This window comes from Leptosomus discolor, chromosome 12 (genome assembly GCF_034619465.1).
Source record: "Leptosomus discolor isolate bLepDis1 chromosome 12, bLepDis1.hap2, whole genome shotgun sequence".
In the NCBI taxonomy this organism is placed as follows: Eukaryota; Metazoa; Chordata; class Aves; order Leptosomiformes; family Leptosomidae; genus Leptosomus; species Leptosomus discolor.
This window is the reverse complement of record NC_141402.1, coordinates 7,302,546-7,328,923: the sequence shown is the minus strand read 5'-3', so window position 1 is coordinate 7,328,923 and position 26,378 is coordinate 7,302,546. Positions and strand designations below refer to the sequence as shown.

General features: G+C 37.3%; 1 protein-coding gene and 1 non-coding gene across 2 annotated transcripts in view; both read right to left on the bottom strand.

Annotated features, from left to right (window-relative positions):
* Positions 1 to 4,605: 4,605 nt before the first annotated feature.
* The window catches only part of IPO7 (importin 7), a 35,767-nt gene continuing 13,994 nt past the window's right edge, over positions 4,606 to 26,378 (bottom strand). Inside the window, exons 5-25 of the mRNA XM_086471948.1 lie at positions 26,024 to 26,180; positions 25,284 to 25,373; positions 24,789 to 24,883; positions 24,614 to 24,698; positions 20,162 to 20,296; positions 19,251 to 19,350; positions 18,099 to 18,175; positions 17,630 to 17,746; positions 16,775 to 16,864; positions 16,075 to 16,240; positions 15,258 to 15,418; positions 14,261 to 14,389; positions 12,679 to 12,745; positions 12,479 to 12,604; positions 12,063 to 12,160; positions 10,533 to 10,628; positions 9,887 to 10,107; positions 9,565 to 9,770; positions 8,226 to 8,432; positions 7,748 to 7,864; positions 4,606 to 5,725 (exon numbers count right to left, since the gene is read on the bottom strand). Of these exons, the coding sequence (XP_086328074.1) occupies positions 5,628 to 5,725; positions 7,748 to 7,864; positions 8,226 to 8,432; positions 9,565 to 9,770; positions 9,887 to 10,107; positions 10,533 to 10,628; positions 12,063 to 12,160; positions 12,479 to 12,604; positions 12,679 to 12,745; positions 14,261 to 14,389; positions 15,258 to 15,418; positions 16,075 to 16,240; positions 16,775 to 16,864; positions 17,630 to 17,746; positions 18,099 to 18,175; positions 19,251 to 19,350; positions 20,162 to 20,296; positions 24,614 to 24,698; positions 24,789 to 24,883; positions 25,284 to 25,373; positions 26,024 to 26,180 (2,638 nt within the window). The 3' untranslated portion in view covers positions 4,606 to 5,627. The remainder of the gene's footprint in view (positions 5,726 to 7,747; positions 7,865 to 8,225; positions 8,433 to 9,564; positions 9,771 to 9,886; positions 10,108 to 10,532; positions 10,629 to 12,062; positions 12,161 to 12,478; positions 12,605 to 12,678; positions 12,746 to 14,260; positions 14,390 to 15,257; positions 15,419 to 16,074; positions 16,241 to 16,774; positions 16,865 to 17,629; positions 17,747 to 18,098; positions 18,176 to 19,250; positions 19,351 to 20,161; positions 20,297 to 24,613; positions 24,699 to 24,788; positions 24,884 to 25,283; positions 25,374 to 26,023; positions 26,181 to 26,378) is intronic.
* Positions 16,392 to 16,573, bottom strand: LOC147414607 (small nucleolar RNA SNORA23). The gene has a single exon (XR_015183856.1). It is a non-coding gene; the product is annotated as a small nucleolar RNA SNORA23 (small nucleolar RNA).

Here is a 26,378-nt window from a genome sequence, read left to right as displayed (position 1 = left end):
CAGCGCCCGCCCGCCTCAGCACCGCCCCGAGCCGCGCGGGCGGGCCTCGCGCCCCGCGCTACCGCCGCTCCCATTGGGCTCGCCGCGCCGTGCGTCACCGCCTCCGCTTCCCATTGGCCGCCTCCAGGCCCCGCGCCAATGCCCATTGGCTATGCGCCCGGGGCCCCGCCCCGCGGCTTCATGGCGTCTCGATTATGCTGGGTTCGGGGCCGCCGCCGCCGCCATTTTGTACCGCGGGTAGCGAGGCATCAGTGCGTCAACGAGGGAGCCGGGGCGCAGGGCGCCATTTCATTCCCCGGGGAGGGTGCCCAGCAGCAGCGGCGCTTGGGGACGTCGCGGGTTCCTCGGCGGGGGCCGCGGGGAGGGAGGAAGCGAGGGGGGCAGCACGGGGGCCGGGCGCGCCCTGGGGCGGCTGCCCCTGGCATTACGGCCGGCCCCCCGCGGTGGGGACGGAGCGGCGCGGCCCGAGGAGGCGGGCGTCTGGAGCTGGGTCTGCGGGCACCAGCGGGGAGGGAGTTCTGGCTTGGCCGCGGCGGTGCCGGCGCGGCCCGTACAAACAGCCCCGGCACGTCCTGCTGGGCCCAGGGCGCTGCCGTCCCCGCGGAAGGCGGTGCGCGGGGCGTTAGGGAGGCCGCTGGAAGGGTGCCGAGGCGCGGTGCCCTTGCGGAGGAGCTGTTCGGGGCAGGGCCGGGGGGACCGAGCACCCTGCCCTTCAACTTGCAGGCACGTTATCCTCTGCTACTATTTCATCGCAGCTCTTGCGGATAAGGAGTATAAAAGCTGTTTTTGAGAATATCCTTACGGAATTTTTAAGTATAGAAACGTGTAATAGTCCAACAACAGCTCCACAGGCAATTAAAGGGTATTACACTTATTTCGGTAGATGATTTTTCAGGAAAACCTAACTGCGATTAACGTGAATTGCCGCCATTAATAGGACAATGTGACCAGCTCTATAGGACTTGATATTTCTGAACAGGACAGATATAAAAGCAGCATTTTAAGTCTTGGGTTTTTTTTTTGCCTGAAACTCTACAATAATAGTTCTGAATTGTTGCAGTTATATAAACAGTTATTCCTGAACAGGCCTAATGAAGAACAATTTTTCTTAGTTCCAAGTTCTCCTTCCTGTTTCTTAAACAAAAACCTTCACCCAAAATACAAATTACAGACATTGGTTTGATTTGAGGTGCAGTAACTGTGAAATACCCAAGCACATTCTATTTTGGGTTTAACAGCTCCTTTATGTTCGTAGATCACTTAACATCTCTGTCAAATACCACAGCTCAGGATTTCCCATTCTAAAGTGCTTTTCTGTTTCAAGCATCAACATCTGAGACTTTCAGGTTATAAAAAGCAGAAACGTGCAAACCAGTGACACACCATTTAAGTTAAACTAAACTACATACAGATTGTAATTTAAAGTCGGTGCCACAACACCAGACAAATAAAACTTGCCACATGCCTGGTTCTGGGTATGTAGAAGGTCCCATAGAGCACAGGGAAGAGAAAAACTGCTCAAGGAACTCAACTCTCACTTTTATAGTCCTTAACAGCATAATACAGAGAGAGCCTTGGTATTCTGAGCTTTTCTCAAATTTCAAGAAACCATTTTTTACTGCTGCATTCAGGTTAAAATTTGAACAATGGATTGAGGAAAAATGGAGAACTGTAGTGGTCTTCTCTACTATATTTTTTAAAATAAAAAAATGCCCACTTCTACATAGATTTTTCAGAAGCAATGTTTATCTACTGCTGATCATATGCCAAAAATAAAAACTTAATTAGTAGCCCAAGTAACAGAGACTGGTAGTGTCTTAACCAGCATACAAAGTCTGGACCAGCATGACCTGAACTTGGCCACATCTGTTAAATCAAAACCCATACATAGACAGTGCTGGGTCTACCACGAATACTGACTTTGGCAGCACGTCCTTCCCTCGGGAGCCTGCAGCACCCACTGAGGAGCTGTCCCGTCTGCTGCACTGCTCAGAGCCATCAGCATCAGCCTGTTGGTGAAACTCTGGGGAAGGATGCAGCCATGTATCTTGGTGTTGAATATACACACAGCAGCAGCAGAGCTTTGACTGCCTGCAGCATGAACTGCTTAAGTACAACGTGCTTAACATTTTCTGAGCAGCGTCTCAATAGTTACAGGGGGACAAATTCAGGCCCAGGGAGTGAAAATGGTTAGCAAGAGAAGTACATATGAGGAAGGACTGAAAGGGAACTTGACAGAAACATGCCAAGATAAAATGTGCTGAGAAGCTTCAGGTTTCTATTTCTTCGAGAACTGATAGTCACAAAAGGAGACAGTTTCCTTTAGAAAAATACAACTTAATCCACAAAGCTTACCAGGTATCAATTATTAGGCACAATTAAAACCATCTGCATGTTTATTGTTGGGTATTCTGTAATTACTCCACTGCAGACTTCTTTAATCTTGCAGTAGTGATTCCAGGCTACAAAAGATTTGAACAGAGCTTTGGTGTACTACACTGACATGTATTAATAAATCTTTTAAGATAGTGACTTAGGAAAAAAGGGTCTTAAATTTACCCCATATGTCAACATTTTCAAAAACAGTGTGTGACATAAGCCTTTTGTATTTAGCACAGTTAAGAGAACTGTCCTCATGCCTAACATTTCTGCTTGAAGAACTATTTTAGAGAGGAAAATACAAACCTTAGAGCTATATAACTAGGACAGGACGCCCAAGTACTGTAAGAATACAGCTATATTCAAAACACCACACTGAAATAAGTGAAGATAAGGATTTGCTTCAGATGTTTATTAATCCAAGGAGATCTTCCATAATAGAAAAAACAGAGGCTTTAAATTTCCCAGCTCTTCCTTTCCAGTTGCATTATCCTTGAAAATGGAATGGATAAGTGCAAGTTCTAGGAGGAAGATCAATTTTAAATCTGACATAAGTGTATCACTGAAATTGATATATTGCATCACAAAATGCACTATCACCACCAACAACAATGCAAAATTGTTTTGCAATTTATATAAATACATTTCTTGGAGCAAAGGAAAGCAAAGTTCTAGATTCATTCTTAAAAAAGATGCTCCTTGCTAACCAGTCTAGCAACACATAAAAGCACCCTTGTAAGTAAGACTGTATTCCTCACACCAAGATAAAATTCTTCCCTTGACTTGTGACTTGAAAAATATAACTGTTCCAGAAATGACAATGGCACTAAATTGGTGATTTACCCCTCATTTTTTTCATCTGCTTTGTATATAAAGCCTGCTCACTGCTGTGCTGTCATCTCTTCTGCCACAAGGCAGAAGTGTCTCATCTGTCCTAAAAAGTTCTCTTACATCTTTTGGGCTGCATAACGAGCGGATACCCAACAAGCAGATGTTCAGAAATGATTTGTCAAACTGGGCATTTTTCAAGGTCAAGGAATGCACAGGAAAAGGCATGCTGTAATTATGTTTGTTACCTTTTTCTACAAAAATAAAACCTTGTCTAGAGATTATCTTGAGGCCGGAGTACAACTGTACGTGCTCTTAAGTTACACATTTACAAAAAAACCAAACCCAGTTCTGCTATGTGTACTTGGCCAGTCAGCTAAAGATTCAAAAGTACTACCGTGGTTCTCATACCACTGCTATAACGGATACTCTGATTCAAGGCTTAATTTTTTAGGCTTTTTCACATCAGGCGCAATATCCATCCTTTTAAGTCCACAATTTGCTTTTCAAGTATCCCTTTGGTATTTGGCTAGGGCAATGTGGCATTATAGTTCTGGCTCAGTCTCTCACAGTAGCACCCTGTGCGCAGGTCAGTATTTGCGGAAGAAAGGCAGACCAGAGAGGAGCGACTGGAAAAACCCATTACACTGCCCAGAGAAGCACTAGCGGCTGCGCAACAAATGGAAGGCAGAGGATGGTGCTGGTCAGCTTGTCAAGGAAACCCCAAACCACGAATTCCTGCTACTCTGCTGATGCAAAAAACCACACCACACAAACCAATTTTCTGAAGACTGCATTTTGAGTATCATAATATATATATGTGCATTTCATTTTTACAGATATAAACTCAGTTTATTTTTAACCTGTATTTAAATTTTGGAGGCTTACATTAAATTAAGGTAGCTTGTTTAATATCAATTGTAACAGCAGGTGACATTTTTATATAAAAACAGCCAAAAGAAAAAAAAAAACAAACATTTTGATTTAAAAGACCTGACACCAATGATCTCAAGGCAAGATCAAAAACCTATGGATTTTTGCTTTTAGAAAAGAAAAAGGGGGCATTTAAGCCAACCCATTCACAGCATCTCCCTGCTGGCTTCTTCAAACAGTGGTTTTGATAGTGGTCCCAGAGGGAACTGTATTTTGCCTCTCCAGCTAAAATACTAGTTACTATAGCAACTTTGAAGGAAGAAAATTGTGGCTTCAAAAATGAAAGATTGGCAAAACTTCAAATACACTGTCTGGATCAGGCAGACAACAGCACACACTAATGCTGGGAGTGCAAAAAGAGGGGGAATGAAATGCAAGAGTAGTGCACCTGCACTACCATGTGCTGAAAAAAGAGTATCTTGCAAAATTAGGGGAAACTATTGCATTTATAGATCATTGTCCAGATTAGCCAAATTGTTGTCTTTTTAATAGATTGCATATATAGATGTTTCATCCACACACTTCAATTGACTCTTAAAAAGTAGAACTTCACATCTTATTTACCTGCTTTAGAGAAGGTAACTTTTTTCAGTGCTTACAGTACACATTTGGATCCAAATTTTACCTTGTACAGTGAAATCTTTAAGAAAAAAACAAAGGACACAGAGGGTGTTGCTATTTTTTTTTAGCAGCAATGAAATATCACTAACCCCTTTTTACATAACCGAATTCAAGTCACAACCAGAGGTGACTGCACCACAAAGTCACCAGGTACAAAACTGCTAGTTCATTTTAAATTAATAACTTGAAATTACTTCCCCCAGTACATCCCTTATTTTTTATTTTTATTTTTTATAAACAGCAAACATTTTGCTATTTTTGTACATAGGCTAGCAGGCTTGTTTCAATATGAAAGTGCTAATTCATTTACAGATTTATCAGTTATGTAGTGCTACATTAAGTGTCCAATATTCTACATATGAACAATCTTGATAAATGGAAATGAAGATTAAGTAAGGCTATCTGATTACCTTATCTTATTTACATTAAAAGAACAGACACCCAATAGGAAGGGAGAAAAGGGAAATAAATTGGGCAAATACTCATACCGCCACAGGTGTAAAAATTAAGTCTGCCTTCTAGCTTGTACTGTAAATGAGACATTTTAAATAGTCCTGCAGCCCATGCCTATTTTTTTTCCTCAGAAAAAGAAAAGCTGCCTTCATGACATCCCCTCTTGACTTGCGATTTCCAAAGTGTGTCATTTGAAGCTTTAAATTCAGATTCTTCCTATCTTCAAAAAACCCCTCTGGTTTGCTTTCCAGTATTAGGTTGTATGATCAGGTCCCACTTCTGGGGCTTTTGTCCAATCTATTTATCAATTAGTTTAGAGTGAGTTGTAGATAACATGAACCAGTTCTGGAACCACTATTGGGAGGAACACAAGCTCTTCACTACAATCACACAGTAGCAGGAAAAGTGATAATTCAATTCATTCCTGGGGCAGGGCCTCCAAAATTAAATGAAGTTGGCACAACTGGAGCATTGAATTTGTATCCTCCACGCTTTTCAATCATTTTGGATTCTAAAACAAAACAAAAAACAGAAGGAAGATATTTTAGTGCGTGTGTAGGGGGGAAGACATTAAGATTTTTGTGACTGACCATTCTGAGTCTCAGAGATAGAGGTTTAACCTGGGGTTACCCAAGAAAGTAATCAGCACACACAAAGTGGAAATGTGCCAGGCCCCAAACAACAGATGGGCTGGTTATTTATTTGTTTATTTTAATTTCTCAATATTGTTATACTTATGCTTAAATGAATTTTTGTTTTAAAAAGCCCACTGCAGGTTTTGGATACGAGTATGTAATTTTCACATTTCAGAAACAGGACCTGAATGAATGCTGGACTTCTAAACTTGCTAACAGGCGCCCAGTCCTTTCTGATTAACAGCTACAGATTTTTCAGTTAAATCAGTAACAGAGCACATGTACAAAAAAAAAGCAGTACACAGAAACTAGGTAGATTTTCAGTGTTCCTATTTCAATTCAACAATAGAAGCAGAAATAGCCACTGAAATACCAGAAACATATTTTTCAGTATACATGCCTTTCCCCCCCATACCTAAGCAGAACGTTTAGAGTTTAGGTTACTAGACCATATAATATAATTTTGAGAGAAAACTACTATCACTTCTCATTTTCAACCAAACCTTAAGATCTTTAGGCATCTGAGGTCCACATATCCATCACTGTAACTAGTAGTGAGAGTTAGGCTGTCTGGTTTTACTAGCTGCACATTCCATCTTTCAAAGACTACTGCAAGACTGGTTTTCTACAAGCTCTAATACATGGACAACTGAAAATCAGGTTGGTAAAGAGCAGATAGAAATGTGTATTTCCATCTATACATTTCTACCTACACATTTCTATAGAAAGGTGGTTTGTTTCTATAGAAACAAATGCTTTGTTCCCTCCTGGCTCCATAGCACACAGGAGACAAGTCTCTTAGCTCATGGAAATTCTTCTTATCTACATTAATGAGATAATCATATTCCACATGCTCCTAGCAGGATGTTCCCATGTGTGGCAGGTAGCCTAAAGAGTATCAATATGCTTGGACACTATGTAAACATTTCCAGTAAGGATCTAGTTGCTTAAGTTAAACTTCACAATCTGAACCTAACTTGCTCTATGAATAAGCAGCTAAAACACCCACACACATTTTTTCATAAAATGCACAAGTAGTGTATAATCTCATCAGTATGATGTCAAGTGCTTGACAGGGGTCACAGTGAAACTATTTTATAACCATTAAAAGCGGATCATTCTAGACACTTAGAAACTTTATGAGGTAATTTAGGCTGTTTTCTGACAAAAATACTTGTAAAGTGTGCATTCTTACTACCGATCTTTTAATTGAAAGGTTTCTGAACTTCTATTTTTAAACATATTATAGTAATTGCTCCATAAAATTTAAGATATGAGACTGGACTGATCACTCAAAATTTAGCCTTGACCTTAGAGAGTTATCTACATTGGCTTACTCTCAGACACCTGGGAAAACTTGCAAAACAAAAAAAAAAAACCCTGAAGATCTGCCCATTTCCTGTATTTTGAAATCTCTATTGAAGAAAAACAAATCTGAAATATTTAATAGGCATAATAATGTAGCTTTACAGATGGATACTACTTCCACAATTTTGTATTTTTCCCACCCACAGAATCATTGTCTATCCCAGCTGGTCTAGGTCACATCATGAAATAATTTATCACCCACTTAATGTGTTTGTTACCATACCTAGAGTTCATGCACCTTCAGATACCAATTGTTTTCAAATCCAAGCAATTATGACAAACATGCTTTTATTTACTTGGCCACTTCATTAAGACATTTCTATCATTCCTTACACCTGTGGTACGCAATTGAGGCTTTGCAACCTGACAATCTTAGATTTCAAACACCTCTGGAGTGTAAACCAACCCCGCTTTGAGGAAGACATTATCAGGCTTGAATTAGTGGCATTTTCTGTATTATGCTTCTTGAGCACATAAACAACATTCAAACAGCAAAAGCAGCAATTAATGGTATAAAGGGGGAAAAATACCATGTGCTGCCCGCCTCTGATCTGCCAGAGTTGCTATGTCCTGCAATTGTTTTCTTTGTTCTTCATTAAGACCCTGTGTCAAAGCTTGGTACCACACAGGGTTACGATTCTGAATTGCTGCAAGAGAAAGAAAAAATAAGCAAAAAGAAAGCGCTCATTAATACATTCTGTAACTCAAAGCTTACTAACTCATGACCATTTTAATCAGAGTAATATTCTGTTAGGGTTACATAATTCAAGACATTTAAAAACACTAATACAAGCTCTGACCTCTTCTCTCCCACCAGAAATTAATTCAAGCCTCTCTCCCCCACTCTGAAAGTTTAATGATGGCTTTTTTCCAAAGAATGAACTTGTTCAATGCACATATTGGAAAGCCTGTTTGGAAGCTTTTGACAGGTTCCAGTTTACAATGGTATACACTAAGATTAAGTTAAAATATAACTTGTTGGCCAGGAAAGGAAATGAAGTTACTTACTCTGAAAAATGGTTTTAAATATCTGATATTCATCAATAGGGTTGTCTTCATCATCAATAATTGTGGAATAGCCTTCCAAAGCAGTCTCTTCAGCATCATCATCTTCCCAGTCTTCATCATCTCCATCTTCACCTGCCTGTTTTGCTAGAAGTTGTAGATATTGTCGACTGTCTTCATCAATGTCATCTTCATCACTCCCCAATTCCTCTGAGTTAAATATCACACACAAAAAAAGTTTATCTCAAGAATAGTAAGAACAATTCTTTAGGAAAATGGCTGATGATACAAAACAGGAAATGGAACTGGTAACAGTATAGTGCAGACTAGAAAGGGGGAAGATCATTTAATGGCTTTCCTAGTGCCATGGTCTTTTCCCTCACACCAAGCGTGTAAGTGGAAAAGGAAAATTTTATTGCCATAAAAATGTATAAAGTTGTACATACAGATAGTTTGGAACAGCACTTGACAAAACTTTAAGCAAAGCAATATTCATGCTCCAAAGAACATCTGAAATAATTTGATGAAAACACTTTTAAAGGCACATTCAAAAGGGCTGTTGAAAAGAATGCGTGAAAAATTCAAAATATAAAAGTCTGAATGATGTATAGTGACAATAATCTGGGGAGTCTAGAATTCAACAGCAGAGATCAAAGAGAAACTGGGCTGTAAGTAGATAAGAGATGAAAACCAACAGATATTCCTTTGAGTGTGGAGAACTACTCCAAACAATCACTCACAAAGACACCAGGCTGATGATGGAAAGATAAAAATTGGGAACAAGAACTAAAAGCTTAAGCAGAGTATAGGGAAAGGTGGAAGAAAGAAGAACAGGGGAAGTTGTAGGTAATTTTGAACTTCATATAAAGAAGATGGCAAAAGATGTGAGAGTCTGTGAAATGACTGTATGAAAAAGAAAGTCTATAAAGGCCGATGAAGTTGAGATTGTCATGTTCAATACACAGCTATGCCACCAGCGGCTCATGGGACAGTTTGTAGTATATAGTCCAAACTGTACAATGGATTAGAAGGATTCCTGGAAACGCCTTCTACTGACTCTTACCCCCACTCAAATGGGAAATATGCCCCAGTAATAATTCCTTTCAGCAATGACAGCATCCATACACAAATGCTAGCTTGATGTGACTTTAAAGAGACTCAGCCTAGAAAGTCAGTTTTTAAGAGGGAATGGAAAGTAAGTCAGATATATTTGAAAGTCATTAAAAGATATCCAGTGTTCTACCACAGCTTTTGATTTTTGGAATTAGGGAACTCTGAAGAATTCCACAAAGGAACTGACCATCAAAACCACAAAGTAACAGCGATGTTTCAGTTTCCATACCTGTTTCCTCATCTTCTTCAGCTTCATCGTCATCATCGCTGTCATTTTCATGCTCTGCATGACAAGCATATGCTCTTTTCAATCCATTAAATAAAAGGATAAAAGCTGGCAGGATCCGGCCAGCAACTTGATTTAAAACCTGTGGGATTTGCTCCAGATCAATAAGAGCACACAAGCCAAGCACACACATCTTTCTATCATGAAGTCTACAAAAAAAAAAAAAAAGTACAAAAGTTGAAGTTGCAAGTTTTTGTTATGATTTACAAGCAGGTAGTGTAGAGACATATCACCGAGAATAATCTTCAAAATTAGAAATGCTTACCCCAAGAAACAGTCCACGTCATTAAGCCACTGTGTTATGAAGTGACTAGTGACAGGCTCCACATTGTTGGGAAAACGAAGATTTTCCAATGTATTTAATAGTAAGTGAGGATTGTAATACAAAGCAGCTATGGCAACCTGGAGGCACATTGTTCGCAGTTCACTTGTTTTCACTTCTCTGGTCAACCTCTCTAACGCAGCTTCCACAAATAAGGGTATGCACTGAGAGTGAGAACCGTTACAAATTTAGTGCTCAAAAATAAATTTTGTAGTTCTGTATTTCACATTAAACTTGAGAAATGGCATAAAACCAGTCTGGCACATAAATACAGATGGCATAAAACAGGAATAATTTTTAAGTGCCAGCAGAAGTCACATACAAAGGTGAAATGAAAAAGCGAAAAGATTTCATTTACTTCCAGATTCACAAAAACACTTGAGTTTTGCAACGTCCTAGATTCTGGAGACAAAGTGTGCAATAACTATCTCTGCAGTGCTGTTAACTGGGTAACACTGAAGTAGATAACAGGATTAGTAGTCACACCACACAAACTTCTCAGAATTGAACGCATTAATACGTAATTAATTCGTATTTGAGAATAAAATATTTTAAAAATCTTAGTTATAACAGCCAAAGTTGTACCAACCTGATCAATGCCACGTCCTTTACACTGAAGAATAATTACTTCTAACAGCTTTGCTGCATGACATTCTGCATCTTCCCCAGCAACTCCTGTAAGGACCTGAAAAATAACCATTACTGCTGATGATATCCCTTCGAGAAGTATTTGCTATATACGACTTTGCTCTGAAAAGCTGATACAAATTTACCCACTCTATTACAATGCTAGCATAAACATCCATCAGTGAAGCAGCCAAATCTACAGCAATGGCTCAGTATCACAACTACAGACTGAAACATTGCTGAATGTGCGTAAAACTAATCTACATGTACAAATATTCAGTAACTCTGTGGACGCAGAGCTTACAACAGTAACTGTATAAACATCAGCTGCCATTTTGCAAAGGTTTATTTCCATACACAAACGAAGCTTTTTTCTCATGTATTCATGTACTGAATTTTGTAAAAATTTTATTTACAAAACCAGTAGAGGACCACCCAATACCTAAAACTTCCGTGTTAAAGATTGACTGTGCTCAGTTAATAAAGCACTAACCAATAAGAGGTTATAACAGGCTAATTTTCTTTTTTGTATATACAAAATGTTCAAGTATTTACAATCAACCTAATCAGCCTGGTTGCAACTTCGTTTCAAATAAAGGCTGGCAAAGAGTTATTCACTATAATATTTAAACATCTGCAAACGAATTACTCGGGAAATAACACAGCCAGGGCAGCTGACAGTTCACCATAGTTCTTACATGGACACAAGACATGATATCCAGAAGTAGAAAACTGAAACCTCCACAGGTTACTATTAAAGATTATAAAACATTAACACCATCTTATAATGAAGTATTAATTTTCTCACACAGGGCTAATATTTTGGAAAGCTTTGTGTTCTACATATTGACTGGATAAAGAAAGCCCAGTTGGCAGCTACCCATAATACTCAGGAGCTGAGAAGCTAAGTTAAATACGGAAAGATTGCCAAAAGTGAACGGACTGAATCAGAACATCTGCATTCTGCTCCCTGCTGTCATCACTAACCTGGCATGAACTTGGGAAAATAACTTCCTATTCCTATCCCTCCACTTTCCCTCCCTACTCCGGTTGTTTCAGCTAATAGATTTAAGACCTTTAGCATACAGATGGCATGTGGCATCCTAGCCATAGTGAGGCTACCAATCTCAGATAAAAGAAGCCATCTACATTTGGCAAAATGCACACGTGTGTTTTGCATGCCCATATGCACAGTGTATTACACAAAGCACCTGTGCACAAAACCCTGGGTTCTTTTGATCTGCTTTTGTTGTGTATGATTTTTCCCTTTTAGCAAAAGCATGTATCTGAAATTTGATGCAACCTCTTTTAATTTCTCTGCAATAACTTAATAATTTGTGGAATCCCAGGAGGATATTAAATAGCATAATGCTTTAAGAGCAGACATCAAAATTTTTCAGTTTCACAGCCTGCTGTTGTGGAAAAAGGTATCCAGTTTAACAGTGTATCACTTGAGATCACAGGTTCTATTATCACAAAGGAATCTACTTACCTTCTTGCACATACTGTAGATCATTTCAAGATATTTTGTGTCTGACAGAAGTGTATCTGTATCGACAGTAACGTAATTGTGCAAAAGAGGCATCATATCTGTATTAAACGAAGAATGATCAGTTAGATAGAGATAAATAAAACATTTGCATGCTTTGTTAGACAAGCTGTTAAAATCTGGTTGAAATCTATGTATTAATAAGTTAATTAGTTCTTGCTTAATTTTGTTAAGATAAGCATGCATCTAGTCATAGGTGCCTTAGCAAAACAAGTCTGGTTGCAGCAACAGCAGAATAAAAGACTTCAAGTGTAACCTCACTTCAGTGTTCTAACATTTCTATCAAGATGTAATTCATTGTATGGTTGAAATCACATACATGAAGCCTTCTGGCTTTGCAATTTATTTGTATTGCTTACCAGTAAAATAATCAAAGCCATCCTGCTGAAAGACTTCAAAAACAAGAGGAAGAAGCTGCCACATTTGTGCAGAAACTTGTTGACAGGTCAGACTATGAGCCAAGGAAAAGATCTCCTCATAGAACTCTAAAACAAACAGAATCTAGGTAAATTTAATGCCAATCTCGTACACTTAAATAAGCCAGCGAAAGTAGAGATACCTAATACATGCTGCTGCAAAACTGTTCCAATCACTTGCAAACAGATCCCTTCCAGCTGCTGGGTAATCTGAAAAAAAAAAAAAAAAAAAAAAAAAGGAGATTTAGGATTGTTTTCAATACTTTAGCGTTGAAATTAAACACATTTTAAAATAAAATTATGCAAAGCAGTTTCTATTTATACAATATAGTCTTCTAAAAACAACTGAATATCTCTCCCATTTTAGAGCACTAAACTTACAAGAGCAGCACTCTTAGCTAAGGATTTGTAAACCAGCTTTTAATACAAGGTAGTTTTGGAATATTCTTTCAATACTGGAAGAATCTCATTATAGGGTATCCTTTAAAAAGAAAAGCTTGACAGTAACCCTATGCAACAGTTCAGTCCCATTAAAACACAGTAAGTAAATGTATATATCAAAGGGGTAAGCAATGGAAGTTACAGAAGTATTTGTTGTTCTGGAAAAGTGAAATTTCAAAAACCAAAATCAAATACCAAATCACCTCCCAAACCTAGCCTAGAATGTTCATATGCTACGTGGACAATCAGTCTAAATGCTGGTCTAGAGATTCAGACACTCTTCCCAAGCAGTATTTATTACTCCATGGAACAGCTAACAAAAGAGTCATTAACCTGTTTAGGACACTTACCTTGCATAGGGTCGAATAAGGGTTGAGTTTCTGGTCTTAGCTATGCAGAACAGGATTTGAAACTAACCAGCTAAATACCTTATCTCTTGGAACACTGGTCATCCTGTATGAGATGTCTCTAAATATAAGTGTTTACTGATCAATGCTTTACAATTGAGTTCCTCAGAACTAGCATACTGTTACACAAACTCTTTGTTTAGCTAGTAAGAATTCACTGACAAAAACAAGTACATGAAAAGCTTGCTGAGCAGCTTTGGCAACAAGTCAGCCAAACTGGTCCTTGGTTTATTGCATGGCAGCACTGGATTCCTCCCCCATGGGCATTCAGAATATGCATTGTATATATTTTTTATATATATAAAAAATACACTTCATTAGTAAAGTCTTCAGAGCCCTGAGAGTACAATTTATCACTGTTTAGTCACTAAAAACCTATAATGTATTTATCAAAAAACAGTAGCTGACTTTGTCAAGAAAGATTTTGATCAGCAAATGCATCTCTTGAACAAGGTGTACTCTGGGCAGACGTTAGTTTTGTTGTATTGAATGGGCTAAGTAACATCACACTGAAGAACTCTACAGTGCAGATTAGGCAGGTAAAAACCCTATCACTCTGCATCGCCACAACAGCTGTATTTACAGACACCGATTCTGTTGCAGAGAGCAAACTAAGTCAGCAGAGTCAATATTCAAAGCTAACTGAAGTTTTATCTATTTTCTTTGAAGGGCAGACCTCATCAAATCAGATGGGTTTTTCCAGCTGAGCTGAGCGCTCCATCTGTTAAGAGACAAGTTGCTTCCACCTATTTGAATAAGAACCTGGATTCTTGGCTCAAAGGACAGTTTTTCAAATAACGTCAGAAACACTGGAACTACAAAAGACTTTCAGTGTCCTAGACAATACATATTAGCTTTAAAGTAGGTTTTTACTTACTTCCTTGTGATCTTCAACTACACTGAGAAGAGTATCAATAGTATTCAAGATTCCCATTGCTGTCACTGCTTTGTCATCACTGCCCTCTTCATCTGGTCCAGTCTGGATCACCTGGTTAAATGTCATTGCCTGCATGTAACAGCAAAACAACCCCTAAATACATCATTTAATGGAGACATGCTTGGAGATGAACAACTGTGCAAGTCTGGTATTTTAAACAATTTAAGGAGGTCCTCTGCTAAGAAAACGTATATGAATATTAGAAGGTGACTGCTCCATTCCAGAGTTTGTTTTCAAGATTGATAGAATTTGAATATTAACCCATTTGAGCTGTCATCGTTTATTGATTCATGAATAAAAAGATATAAAAGCCATTACTTTCCAAAAGAATACATTTTCTGAATCAGATTTTCTGACACAAGGTTTAACTGGTAGCTGAACTAGACTGGACCTCTTTGCAGACATTCCCAGAGAAGACACGCAAACAATTTTGTTCTAACTCCAAGGCAAGGCCCTTTAATAGGGAAGCACTGAGCTGACCTCTGCTTTTGAAACTGTTATTACAACGTGCTAGATATGGCCATTCAAGTTCTAAATGTCTCCTGCAGGTTCAATTTTATTTTCACATTACATACAACGTAACATTATTTTCGTATCAATTTTTAAATGAAAAACCTGCTCTTTAATTTCTCATTTTAAAACAGAAAATTTAAGTCATATTGTAGAGACTAGGTGCTACCAAAATCCATTATTAACACAATCAGAAGAAAACATGTACAAAGATTTCTCAAACATTTCTACAATTGTTCTTCGAAATTTCCATTTAGCTCAAGTTATGAAGGCACTTTTGAGAAAAAACAGTCTAAATGTAGAAGAAAATTACTTGTATCAATGCAGTTAAGCAGACTGGAGTAACAACAGCTATTGATTGGTGGACAACTAAATTTTAAATACCAACCTTTCACATATTAAACATCTTCCTAAGTCACCAACTTACCAAATGCTGTGTCATTTCTACTGCAATTGGGGTAACTTCTTCACTATATTCACAGATCATCTTCTGAATCACATTAGTAAGATCATCATTTTCAGTCTCTCTTATAATATGAAGTAAAGCTTGCATTACCGGTCTAATGAATGGAGTAATGTATTCTTTAGCTGTAAAAGAAGTGGAAATATTTGAATTGACATTCTTACAAAACTACAGTATCCGCATAGGAAAGTCATATATATTTTCTTAGTATTTAGTGCTTTGGCATTAATATGCCAAAACCATGGGTACTATAAATTATTATAGCAATACTAACAGTCAGAACAATTTTTTAATAAAAACATATACCAAGGGGATCACAACTGAAGTACGAACATCAGAGTTCTGCAGTCTTTATGGAATGCAAGATTACTTATCAATGCAAATTTTAATTGAAAAGGAATGGGTACATACACATTTTGGTCAAAGTATTTAATATAGAATTTATGTTTGCTTTGTGGCTTTTATGCCAGCTTCAGAAATACTAAGCAATGTAAAGCCTGCCAGGATAAAGACAACTTTCTTTAAAAAATAAATTTTAACATGAATGAATGGATGCTGAGACAGACACGCTTATATTGCCATGGTATTTGTTGTACCATGAAATTGTGATAATGTTATTTATAAAAAATACGGAATTTTCCAGCTAGAAAATGACAATAGGTGATAGCAATTACAACTGCAAGAAGTAAATTAACATCAGGAAAGAAGAGAACAGTCTCCCCGAACATCTCAATATTAACGCCTATTCCGTTAAAGCTTGCTGTAGCTTCAAGAGGGCTACCTTTCTCTTGATTACTGATCAGAACTTGAAGTGCTATTGCAGCTTCCACTTTCACAGGCATTTCCCTATCATCTATCAGACACCGTCTTGTGAGTTCTAAGGCTGTCTGGAGATTCTGGTCACTCTTAAATTTGACTTCACAAAAATAATGAAGAACCCAACAAGCCTGAAAGAGACATTGAACAAATTCAGAGTTACAAAACCTACAAACAAGATTATATACTTGTATACCCATAACCTACACAAATTATTAGATCTGAAGATCTGAAGTACAACTACTGTTGCATAAAGATATCGTAAAACTTTTTAACAGATGAAGATGTTTGAGAGTGTGGAGGCTGGCCAGTGGGAGGCTTGTCTTTCAGACATCACTAGACCAGTACTATGATCTCAAGTTCATCTTTGGCCACAGGTTTTGTGTGAGCAGTACAGTCTAAATGCAGAACACAAATAGACCATGCCACCAGACACAGATGGAAAACTATGCACACCATTCTGCAGCCATTTTAAAACTACACAGTAGCTATCTAGAATCACACATAAAGACTGATACCAATCTCTGAAATAAGCATACAATTTATTACAGAAAAGGTGCATAAAGGAGTGCATTTGTTAGAGGGAAAAAAAATTAAATAACATTCCTGAACTCTTCAGTTAGAACAAACAGTATAACTTAACAGTAAATCTTACAGTTTCTTACCCGTGCTCTCATGTAACCCAGCTCGCTGCTGAAGAGAGGGAACACATGATTCTGCAACATATATTCCATCTGATCTTTATATATCTTCTTCTGTCAGAATAAGAATAGGAACACATCAGTTTAAAATTTCATATAAAAATGTGTTTCTAATCCAGTAAAAAAATATCACATATAAAAGTGTTAACAGCGTAACAAAACCCTCAGACTTTCAACTTCCCCTTTTATTAAAGTCCACTAAACAACAATGAAATGCCATATTAGTAATTAAACTTGGATCCTACACAGACTTAAATAAATTTCAGTCAAAATAGTGACACTTTTTTCCGGTCATTTTATGACTCAGAGATACGTTTTGCTTGGCAGTACATTACTCTTATCAAAAACAAAAGTGGTCAGGGAAACTTCTCAGAGCTGTCGTCCAAATACAAGTCCATGCCCTGCATCTTTTTTGCTACCATTCTAATTGAGCAAGGTTGCTAATTTCACTTTATTTCCTCTCTTCCATACACAGAAAAGATCTCATTAAATCAACAGCCTCTCACTGGATGGATTTTTCTTCCTTCCACAGAAAAAGGAAAGGTACTTAAGTGTAGCACAGGAAACGGTGCAGTAATTCTTACTAGAAGCAAAGAACTTAAAGGAACTTAAAACAATCTGAACTTTAACATGACCCAATAAAACTTGTGGAATTAAGCTGCCAACAAAACCAAAACAATTAAGTTCAACAGCTTTAAAAATTGGCAATGATTCAGAATCTTATAAACTCAAAGAGCTATTCTCATTTCTTCTAAGACACTATATGTGAAAGAAAGGAAAAGGAGGAAAAAAGAGAACCACCAGATTTGTTATGCTTACTTTTAGGAGAATTTCAGCCAAAGAACCGATCATATGTAAAGCACCATCTTTCTTACGAGGGTCAGCATTCGGCTCCGTAAGAATCTGATAACAGAAGCCCATTGTCTTCTGCAAGACCTAGATTACATGTAAGGTTAGACAAAGTATTTCAATCAAGTGTCTCAGGTACCATTCTCAGTGTTCTGAAATGCTCTATTAATCTGCTCCAAGTCTGGAATTTGAATAATGTTTTACATCTTTGTTATAAACACCCAACATTCTTGATAGATATGTCCTAGGGGAATTGGCAAATACAAAGATCACAAATAGACCAGTGCAAAATGAATTTGACAGAAACGACAAATTTTAGTGTACTATGACTTGACAGAGAACAGAAAAGTAAAACTTTTTAGTAGTTCTTTCAGCAAATGGAGACTATAAACTACATCTAGCTAATGTTTTACTTAAATAAAATCCTTGATTAGCTTACCTCTTTCCTTTTACTACATGATGTAAACAGTAATGTTTGAGCAGCAGTTGTTGGAGAAATGAAGTCTTCAAATACGTCTATTAAGTAAACATATAACAACTATAAATTTTGGTCCTTTATTACAGTTCATGATCCTAATGTAATCTAACGATTTAATATGAAACCAAAGAGCAACAATTTTCTTTTTTTTTTCAAGTGGTTAATCATGCTTTCTCACTAGACATTCCAAGACCAAACAACAGTAACACATGGTTGGACATTCCCGATACACATATTTCACCTTTTTCATGATCACTGGCACTACATGTCTCATTTGAAACTATGTCTTCCTTATTTTTAAGATAAATCTTTTGTAACAGTAGAAGCAGACACAGCAGTCAATTTTTGACATACATGTTATTTGCTGTACAGGCAAGCACACATAACTGAGTTAAAAATGCTCAGTTTTTTATTTCTCTGCAGAATAAGGACTATCAGAGCCTTGTACAATACCTGTACTGTTTTACAGGTCTGCCTCTGATCTGAGGGATACGAAACTCCTAAACCCATCAAGATTCCTTGTTCTACCCACATAAAAGTCCTAGTGGAGGGAAGAATTTGTTCAGTATCTTCTTTCTTCCACAGTCTGGAAGGACTGCATAGACTTACAGTAAACCCCAACAACAAAGCAGCAAGCCACAGGAGGTGAAATTAAACAAGTCTGGAATGCTAGGCTTGCTTCATTACGTTTCCTTTATCATTTTGGTGAATCTGTTCTGAACAGTGACACGTGAAATTTCTTCAGATCGTAAAAACTCCAGGGCCTGAAATATTAGCTGTTGTAAAGCATAAACTTTTAACAACATTAAACTTACGTAATTATTGTTAGCAAGACCTGGACTGTTCGACTTATAACAAAAACTTTGTAACTGTTAAAATTAGCTACTTTTTCAAGTGCAGAAACACCTGTGCATTGTTGACTGTCATACATTATCGGTCACTTCCACCAGTATATCCAAAAGTTAACTATATGAAGTTACATTACTGGGTAATACAAATGGTTTTCCTCTTTTTCTTTTAAAGATTAAAGCCATCTCTATTTTCACAAAAAACCTACAAAAATCCCATCTTTGTGCAAAGTCATTTTAAAATGAGTACATTTCAAATTCTCACCAAATTTCATGCGAATATATTCATATGGATCTTCTTGCCAAAGCTCTTCATCAGCATCTGTATAGCACATCAATGGAAAAATAACATCTTGGATAATTCCCTGCAATAAAAAAAAGGTTGAAAACAGGCTAGCACTACTAAATCAATCTCTATATTCTGTCCTGCATTTCAGATTTTGTCCATCCTGTCACTTCTGATAAAATGGTAATGTTGTAAAACTATTGGACATAGTGGCCTATATGTGCTACCTTACAAAAACCAGATCTTTTAACTTAAGGTAGAGCTGTAATACAGAGCAAGCTATTAGATTTGCTTTGGATAATGGTATGTGGAGATGATTCAGTGCCATAAATCCAGTAGTTAACACCATCTCCGAATTTTTGTGTTGCTGTGTTACACTGTAATCCTTAACATATTAAAGCACAAAGGACCGACAGCAAAAAAAAAAAAAGCTATTAGCTAGCTTTGCTCATAGAATCACAGAATCATTTAGGTTGGAAAAGACCTTTAAGATCATTGAGTCCAACTGTTAACCCAGCACTGCCAAATTCACCACTAAACCATGTCCCTAAGCACCACATCTTTTAAATACCTCCAGGGATGGCAACTCAACCACCTCCCTGGGCAGCCTGCTCCAGTGCTTGATAACCCTTTCATTGAAGACATTTTTCCTAATATCCAATCTAAATCTCCCCTGGCGCAACTTGAGGCCGTTTCCTATCTCACCCTTACTTGAGAGAAGAGACTGAGTATCAAGGTAACCTTCACCAAACACTCTTAAGCTCTTTCCACCAGCAACTTATAACAGAAGTCCCCAAAACTTGAATTCCAGCAAGGCTAGAAACACTGTACAACAGACTGACTAATGCACTACTGAGTCATCTAAGTATTAAATCCCCAAAATGGTTTACTTGAATATGAGGTTTCAGATTCTTCCAGGTGACTGCATGTGACACTCCTTGATTGATGTAATTCAGTGTTTGCTGGAGAACTCTAGGAGCCATGTACTGCTTTTCCTTGTATTGATACAACACCTTCAGCAAAACCTAGAAAAATCAGATCCCATCAATAGCTTATACTGAGCACAGACCATTTTAACCAGAAGATTCTACCCTCCCTTCACAATCCTACATAAGAACCCCTCTAAATCTGACAAACTCCACTCTGTTAATTCATTAGACTAAAATGGGTACTGACTAATCCTTCTACTAAATGTCACTGTTAATTTTATAACACAATTTGCAGTTCACATCAGGTGCTGCACATCTTTTAAAAACACAAGCCTTTAATGAGACAAAACATACATGCTAATTCATCACCAACATAGCCCAGGGACCTTTCCTATCAAGGTTTATTATTCCATCTTCCCACTTTTGGGCAGAAATTCATGCCCAAACACTAGATGGGTAACATGCTCTACACTCACACAGTCTACTGATGCTTGCTATGTGCAGCCTTACAGCAATGATGCTGTATGAAGAATGTATGTGTACAAAGAATGATGAACCAGCCTCTCCCCTTGGCTTTCTGACCTCAGTTCTTTTCCTGAGGTGGCACTCGGAACTATTCACAGGGATCTACATTTGTTACAGTCCATAGCTCTCCACAAATAAGGACATGAAATGGACACGGGACCATTATCAGTAACTAAATTCCAGCTCACTGCAAAGTTTGGTATTAGTAATGCAAGGGGATTTCCTTGTAGCCCAATCCAGGCCAGTGACAACACTGCACCTTCAAGAGCAGCAGCAACAACTGGAGAGAAATGGCAAATTCCATATCCAGGGTTTCATCTAATTCTTTACATAAAACAACAATGTTTAAAAAAATCCAAAACTGAAAGAACTAAAGAGATCTCTATCGATCTGCAATACCACCAACAAAACATTTTTGGAAAACGAGATTCATTATTTCGAAAAGGAATTCCATTGATAACATTTATTACACAAGCACTGAAGCATTTCTCCTAAAGGAGATGCCTCACACTTGAGTTTAAGGAGGATGCATTCATTCACCATGAAATTCATAGCTTTACAAATGGTTTTATGCTCTAGATGCATTATCAGTCCTCAGAGTTTAACTGTTCATGTTTAAAAGCCTCCTGGACTTAAGAAAGAAATTACTGGTTGTTACCCCCACCTGGCTTTGGTGGCATGAGATAATTGACTTTGGATAGGAAAGGAAAAGAGAGCAAATATTCAGGCTTGCATCTGTTACAAGGATTATCAAAGAATACCTATATCAAAATTCCTTTTTGGTCTCTTGTGAACTAGAAAAGTTCAGCACTAGAAAAGAGAAAATGATTCTCTGCAAAAACGATACCTTAAGTGACACATGCATGTAACTTCCCAAATCAGTAAAACACGAGGACATGGTAAGACTAAGACACTTCTTGAAGTCAGAACAATGAAGAAGAATGTTAATTATTAAAAAGTCTAACAAACTGGTAACAAAATGGATTGAACACGTAAACAACTATTCAACATATTTTACTTCCTTGATGGATGCCTTAAATACAGTCATTCCAGAAGTAAGTGGGAAACTAATGAAGACTGGGATTTCTTACAGAAAGATTTGCTTTCTTTATGAATTTCAACACAAGCACAAGGAAATCACCATCACTGTATTAACATCATATACTGAACTTTTATAATGCATAGATCTGAGACAGGTTCCATGGCCTAAGCCACCATGGAGGCAGCTGAGGAAAGATTAAAAAAATATAAAGTAGTTGTTCTTTATTCTAGGTAAAAGCAGTAATCCTGGGTCTTCAGCAAACTAGAACTTAACATACAGTAACACCATCTTTGTGGAAAAGCTTATACAAGAAGGTCCAGTTTGCTGGCATATTTGAATTTTAGAAGGATCTGAAGTTTGTTTTTTGAAAGAGAGATTCTCCAATGTAACAGGACAGCACACTGAAAAGCCTATATTTATTTCATCAACAGTCAATGATGGGATGGGGAATAGTCTTTAGAAATGAGGACAAAGCTGAGGCCTAACAAATAGTCTTTGCAGCCACACTACTTAGGACCAAGTGTTTTGGTCTTCTCTTTTCACAAATCTAAGCAGTTTTGCGATTGAGATGCAATAAGTAAAGAAATTAAAAAGATTAAGAAAAGCTTTAAGAATTGCAGTGAGGAAAAGCAGGATGTGGGATAGAGGCTCCAGGGCAAATAAAGAAAATGCTGCAACTGTGCCAAGGAACAACAAGGCAGTAGTACTCAAGTAGTACAGGGCTTGTAAGTTCTGGCTCATCAGGTCTTTCAAAATGAGAAATGTCTTCAGCAGAACAGCTGCTAACACAAGGGATAACAACCAAGGTATTCCACCTAGGCAGCTCAGCCTGTTTTGGCCAAGATTAACAAAATTTAGCTAGAACTAATAAAGCTAACGGTGAATGTACTCGATTTTTTTTGAGGGGGGCAGGTGGGGCAGGGTTAGTGACATACACTTGACAAAAAGATACAGAGTAGATAAAAAGAATTAATCAATGAGAAGTAATTATAAGAATAATATTAGCAGTATGTTTCAAGTTTATACTTGAACAACCTGTAATCCCATACTATATATTTATCTATTACTCCTTTAGTAAAATGGTGCAATACACTTCAGAGAGTAAAGAGCACTGTGAAGCATACTATCAGAATTGATATTCTTCTGTATTTCACAAGTTTCCAATTTTTGTAAAGAAATATATCCTGTTCAGAAATCTTCCATAATATTTAGTCTGAAGGATACAATTTTGTGAGCATACAACCAAGATTTATCTTCTGCGCAGAAATAGAGGACAGCAACTTAAAAAAATAATCTGTATTTCTAAACACGTTGCATTATTGTATAGGAAGAAATTGTAAGCATTTTAAAGTGTTGCTTTTCAACAATTTTCTTTGAAGACCTGATTTTTTTGTTTACTAGGTGCAGTAACAGAAAGGATCAAATTTGATTCAAAGAAAATGTAAAGAAAAAACACGAAGTATTTTGCGTTGAACCGCTTAAATTTATCTTTTCAAAGACTTCTCTTGCCCAAACAGTGTTTTGTCAGAACTTCATTTTATCTTAGAAGTGCAAAGTAACCAGTAAGATCTTAAAGAACATGTAATAATTATCTGTCTGATATCAGCTACAGGTGGCAGATGACCACCTCAGAAGGTGATGCTGACTCCACTTGTCTGAGTAGAACACTTAATGTGACACATGTTCTTCTCCCTTTCAGTACTTTGGATGACCTCCAAAACACATGTATTTAGGAGACACTTTCCCTCTCTTAAAGTCCTGTAATTCACTAGAATTTCATTAGGAATTAAAAGTAAGAAAACTGAAACTGAACTAAACTGTACTCCTGATTAATATAAAGGCTTTGAAGAAAACATTCTGCTCTGAGATTTTCATAAATTAATAGTCTGTTTACATTTACAACCTAATCACCTTAATATAAACAAATTTATGAGCCAATACAAGGAAATTTTACAAAAACTACTTCAAGTTTTTTATAAAGAAACTCGCTTCAAAAGAACAGAAGTCAGCAGTACAGCCAGGAGCTGAGAATAAGATTCAAAGATTTTCCCAATATGGAAATTCCCCATGGGAAATTTCTTGCTAGTTCAAAAAGTTCAAATTATTGACTTTAAGCACATACACTATAAGAGAGGCAGATGACAATTCCTGCCTCACCAACCTATTGTGTTCCTTCAGGAAAACTTGTAGGTTGCTGCTATGTGGTACGACTATCTGAATCATGAAGTTACTCCAATAAAGGTAAATCAAGAATAGTTTGTCATAACATTAATACACCAGATTAGAAACTGCTATAGTCCGGGAAGATGCTTTGCGTGTAATAGACCCTGTAGAAGTGGCAACCCCCAGACAGGGAGAAGTGTGGAAAATGACCAGACTTACCTGTTTGTATGTGAGCCTCTGCTTGATCAGGCTTTTGCAGAAGGCTAGAAAGCTTAGTATTTACTGACTTGGAGTCAAAGAAGAACTGTATCATGAGAGTTAAAAGGGCAGGTAAGAAGGTGAACTACACCACATAAATACTATATCAATTTCTTCCAGAAAGAGAAAACTTGATAGCATTTATCAAAAGCTCATCTCAGGGTTTGTTATACAAGAGCATATACTCTATTTACAGATTATCAGTGCTGCATAGGCTATCGTGGATTGTCCTACGTGGCAAATTAATAGGTTTTTAAATTATTTTCTTTTAACCCGCAGACATCAGGGCTTTCCATACTAATGTGCTTAAAAAAACCCAACTGTGAAGTGTAAGAAACCTTTTCAGAAAATAATGAAATAAATAACAAAAATCACTACTAACTCTAAACTTATCCTAATACACCCCCACATTCAGTATTTCTTACTTGCTGAACACCAACAGCGAATGCCTTCAGGAACACTTCAGCAAACTCATTGTACTCCTTGGAAACATTACCAGGACTTCCATACCTAGAATTAGAAGCAAGTATGCAAATTCAAGGGTGCAGCAATATGATTGATTTTTTTTTTTTTATTTAACAGTACTGCAAGAGAAAATACCTCTCAAAAAGTCTAGCTAAGATATGCAAAGCCCACTTCTTGCATTTCCACCAAGGCAACTCAGGTCTATCATCTTCATCAACTTGAAGGGTTTCCTTCAGGGAAAAAAAAAAATACATTCACCAACTATTCACAAAGAGGTCAAATTATATGTATTTTAAACAACTACATAGCATATTTTTGCTTTTAACCTGCCATTTGCACTTCTAGCTTAATAGAAGCATAAAGCACAACATATCTAAAAATAAATCCCATAATATATGCTACATAAATGGCCAACAAATTCTCGAAACAAGAAGCCAAAATAAGTTTTGCTACAGTTTGAAAACAGAACTCCCATACAAGTTGCCTATTTTCAAAGTTCGTCTGGTCTGTTCAAAACACCCTACTTAGCTCAAAAATTTATTTTCTTGGCATCTATTGAGAAAAAAGAATGCAGAAGTAAAAAAGGTAAACTTTAAACTTAAAAGACATAAATAACCAAAAGCCACTTACAGCTGGTACATCCCTATCGACAACAGTCTTCAGTATTTCTATCCATTCAGTCAGGTTTTGCTGATTTATCAACTCCAAAGGTAATGTGTACTTATTTAGAAAAAAAAGGGGGCAAAATAAATTAATTATAAAGCAATTTGAAAATAATATTACTTTCACAGTTTGAATTTTAGCTCTTTCAAATCTTTGTCTACACTTAGCTTTCATGAAAGATTAGCAAATTACTCTGAAAACCAGACTAAAGAACTTAACACAACCTAGTCTATATCCTCAATACCCTCAAAGGTGCTAGAGGTCTTTACTCCAATTCATTCTGCTTATGCAATGCTAAGACACTACTTAAATGGATGTTACACTAATTTCTGAAGCAATTAACAGCATACTAACAGTTAAATTCCAAACTGCAGCATTCACACTGGCAATTCTATGTAGGCTGGCCTCTACAATCTGTCGTTAGAAAACTGATTTTCTAATTGGTTTTCCAGCAAACACTCTACCTTAGGGAACGGCATATATAAATTCAGTCTTATGCCAATCAGGAATAGCACTGTACAAAAGTAAAAGTACAGCACAATCAAGCATACCAAAAACCTGTGATTCATACCACAGGTGGTGACCAGTAGGGGAAATGATTCACATGTAATCTAATAGCATTAATATTTCTGTCATTTACTATTCTAAGGAAAAGCATAATGCTTTAAATTAACTACTGATCAAGTATATAAAAGTGTATTTTTTACCTGGACAAGGGCATAAAATATTTTGAAGATCTGTTTCTGGATGAGGACAGACTGATCAGATGGGTCACTCAAGAGCTGAATAAAACTATCCTTCAGAACTGGTAGAAAATGTTGCATTGCAGCTATCAAAGGACTCCGCTCCTCTGGCTTCTTGTACCTTTAGATAAGAACAAACTAGTTTTGTAAATCTTCAAGTAGCTTTTGAATTTTAGAAGTTCACCCTTCCCTAGCATAGACACAAGCAGGTTACATTACAGTTCATAAGAACACGATTTAAGAAAAACCTAGCCATTTTTTACTGCAGAATTTGAAATAAAGCTCTAGCCAGACAACATTACAGTTAAAAGGCAAGTTA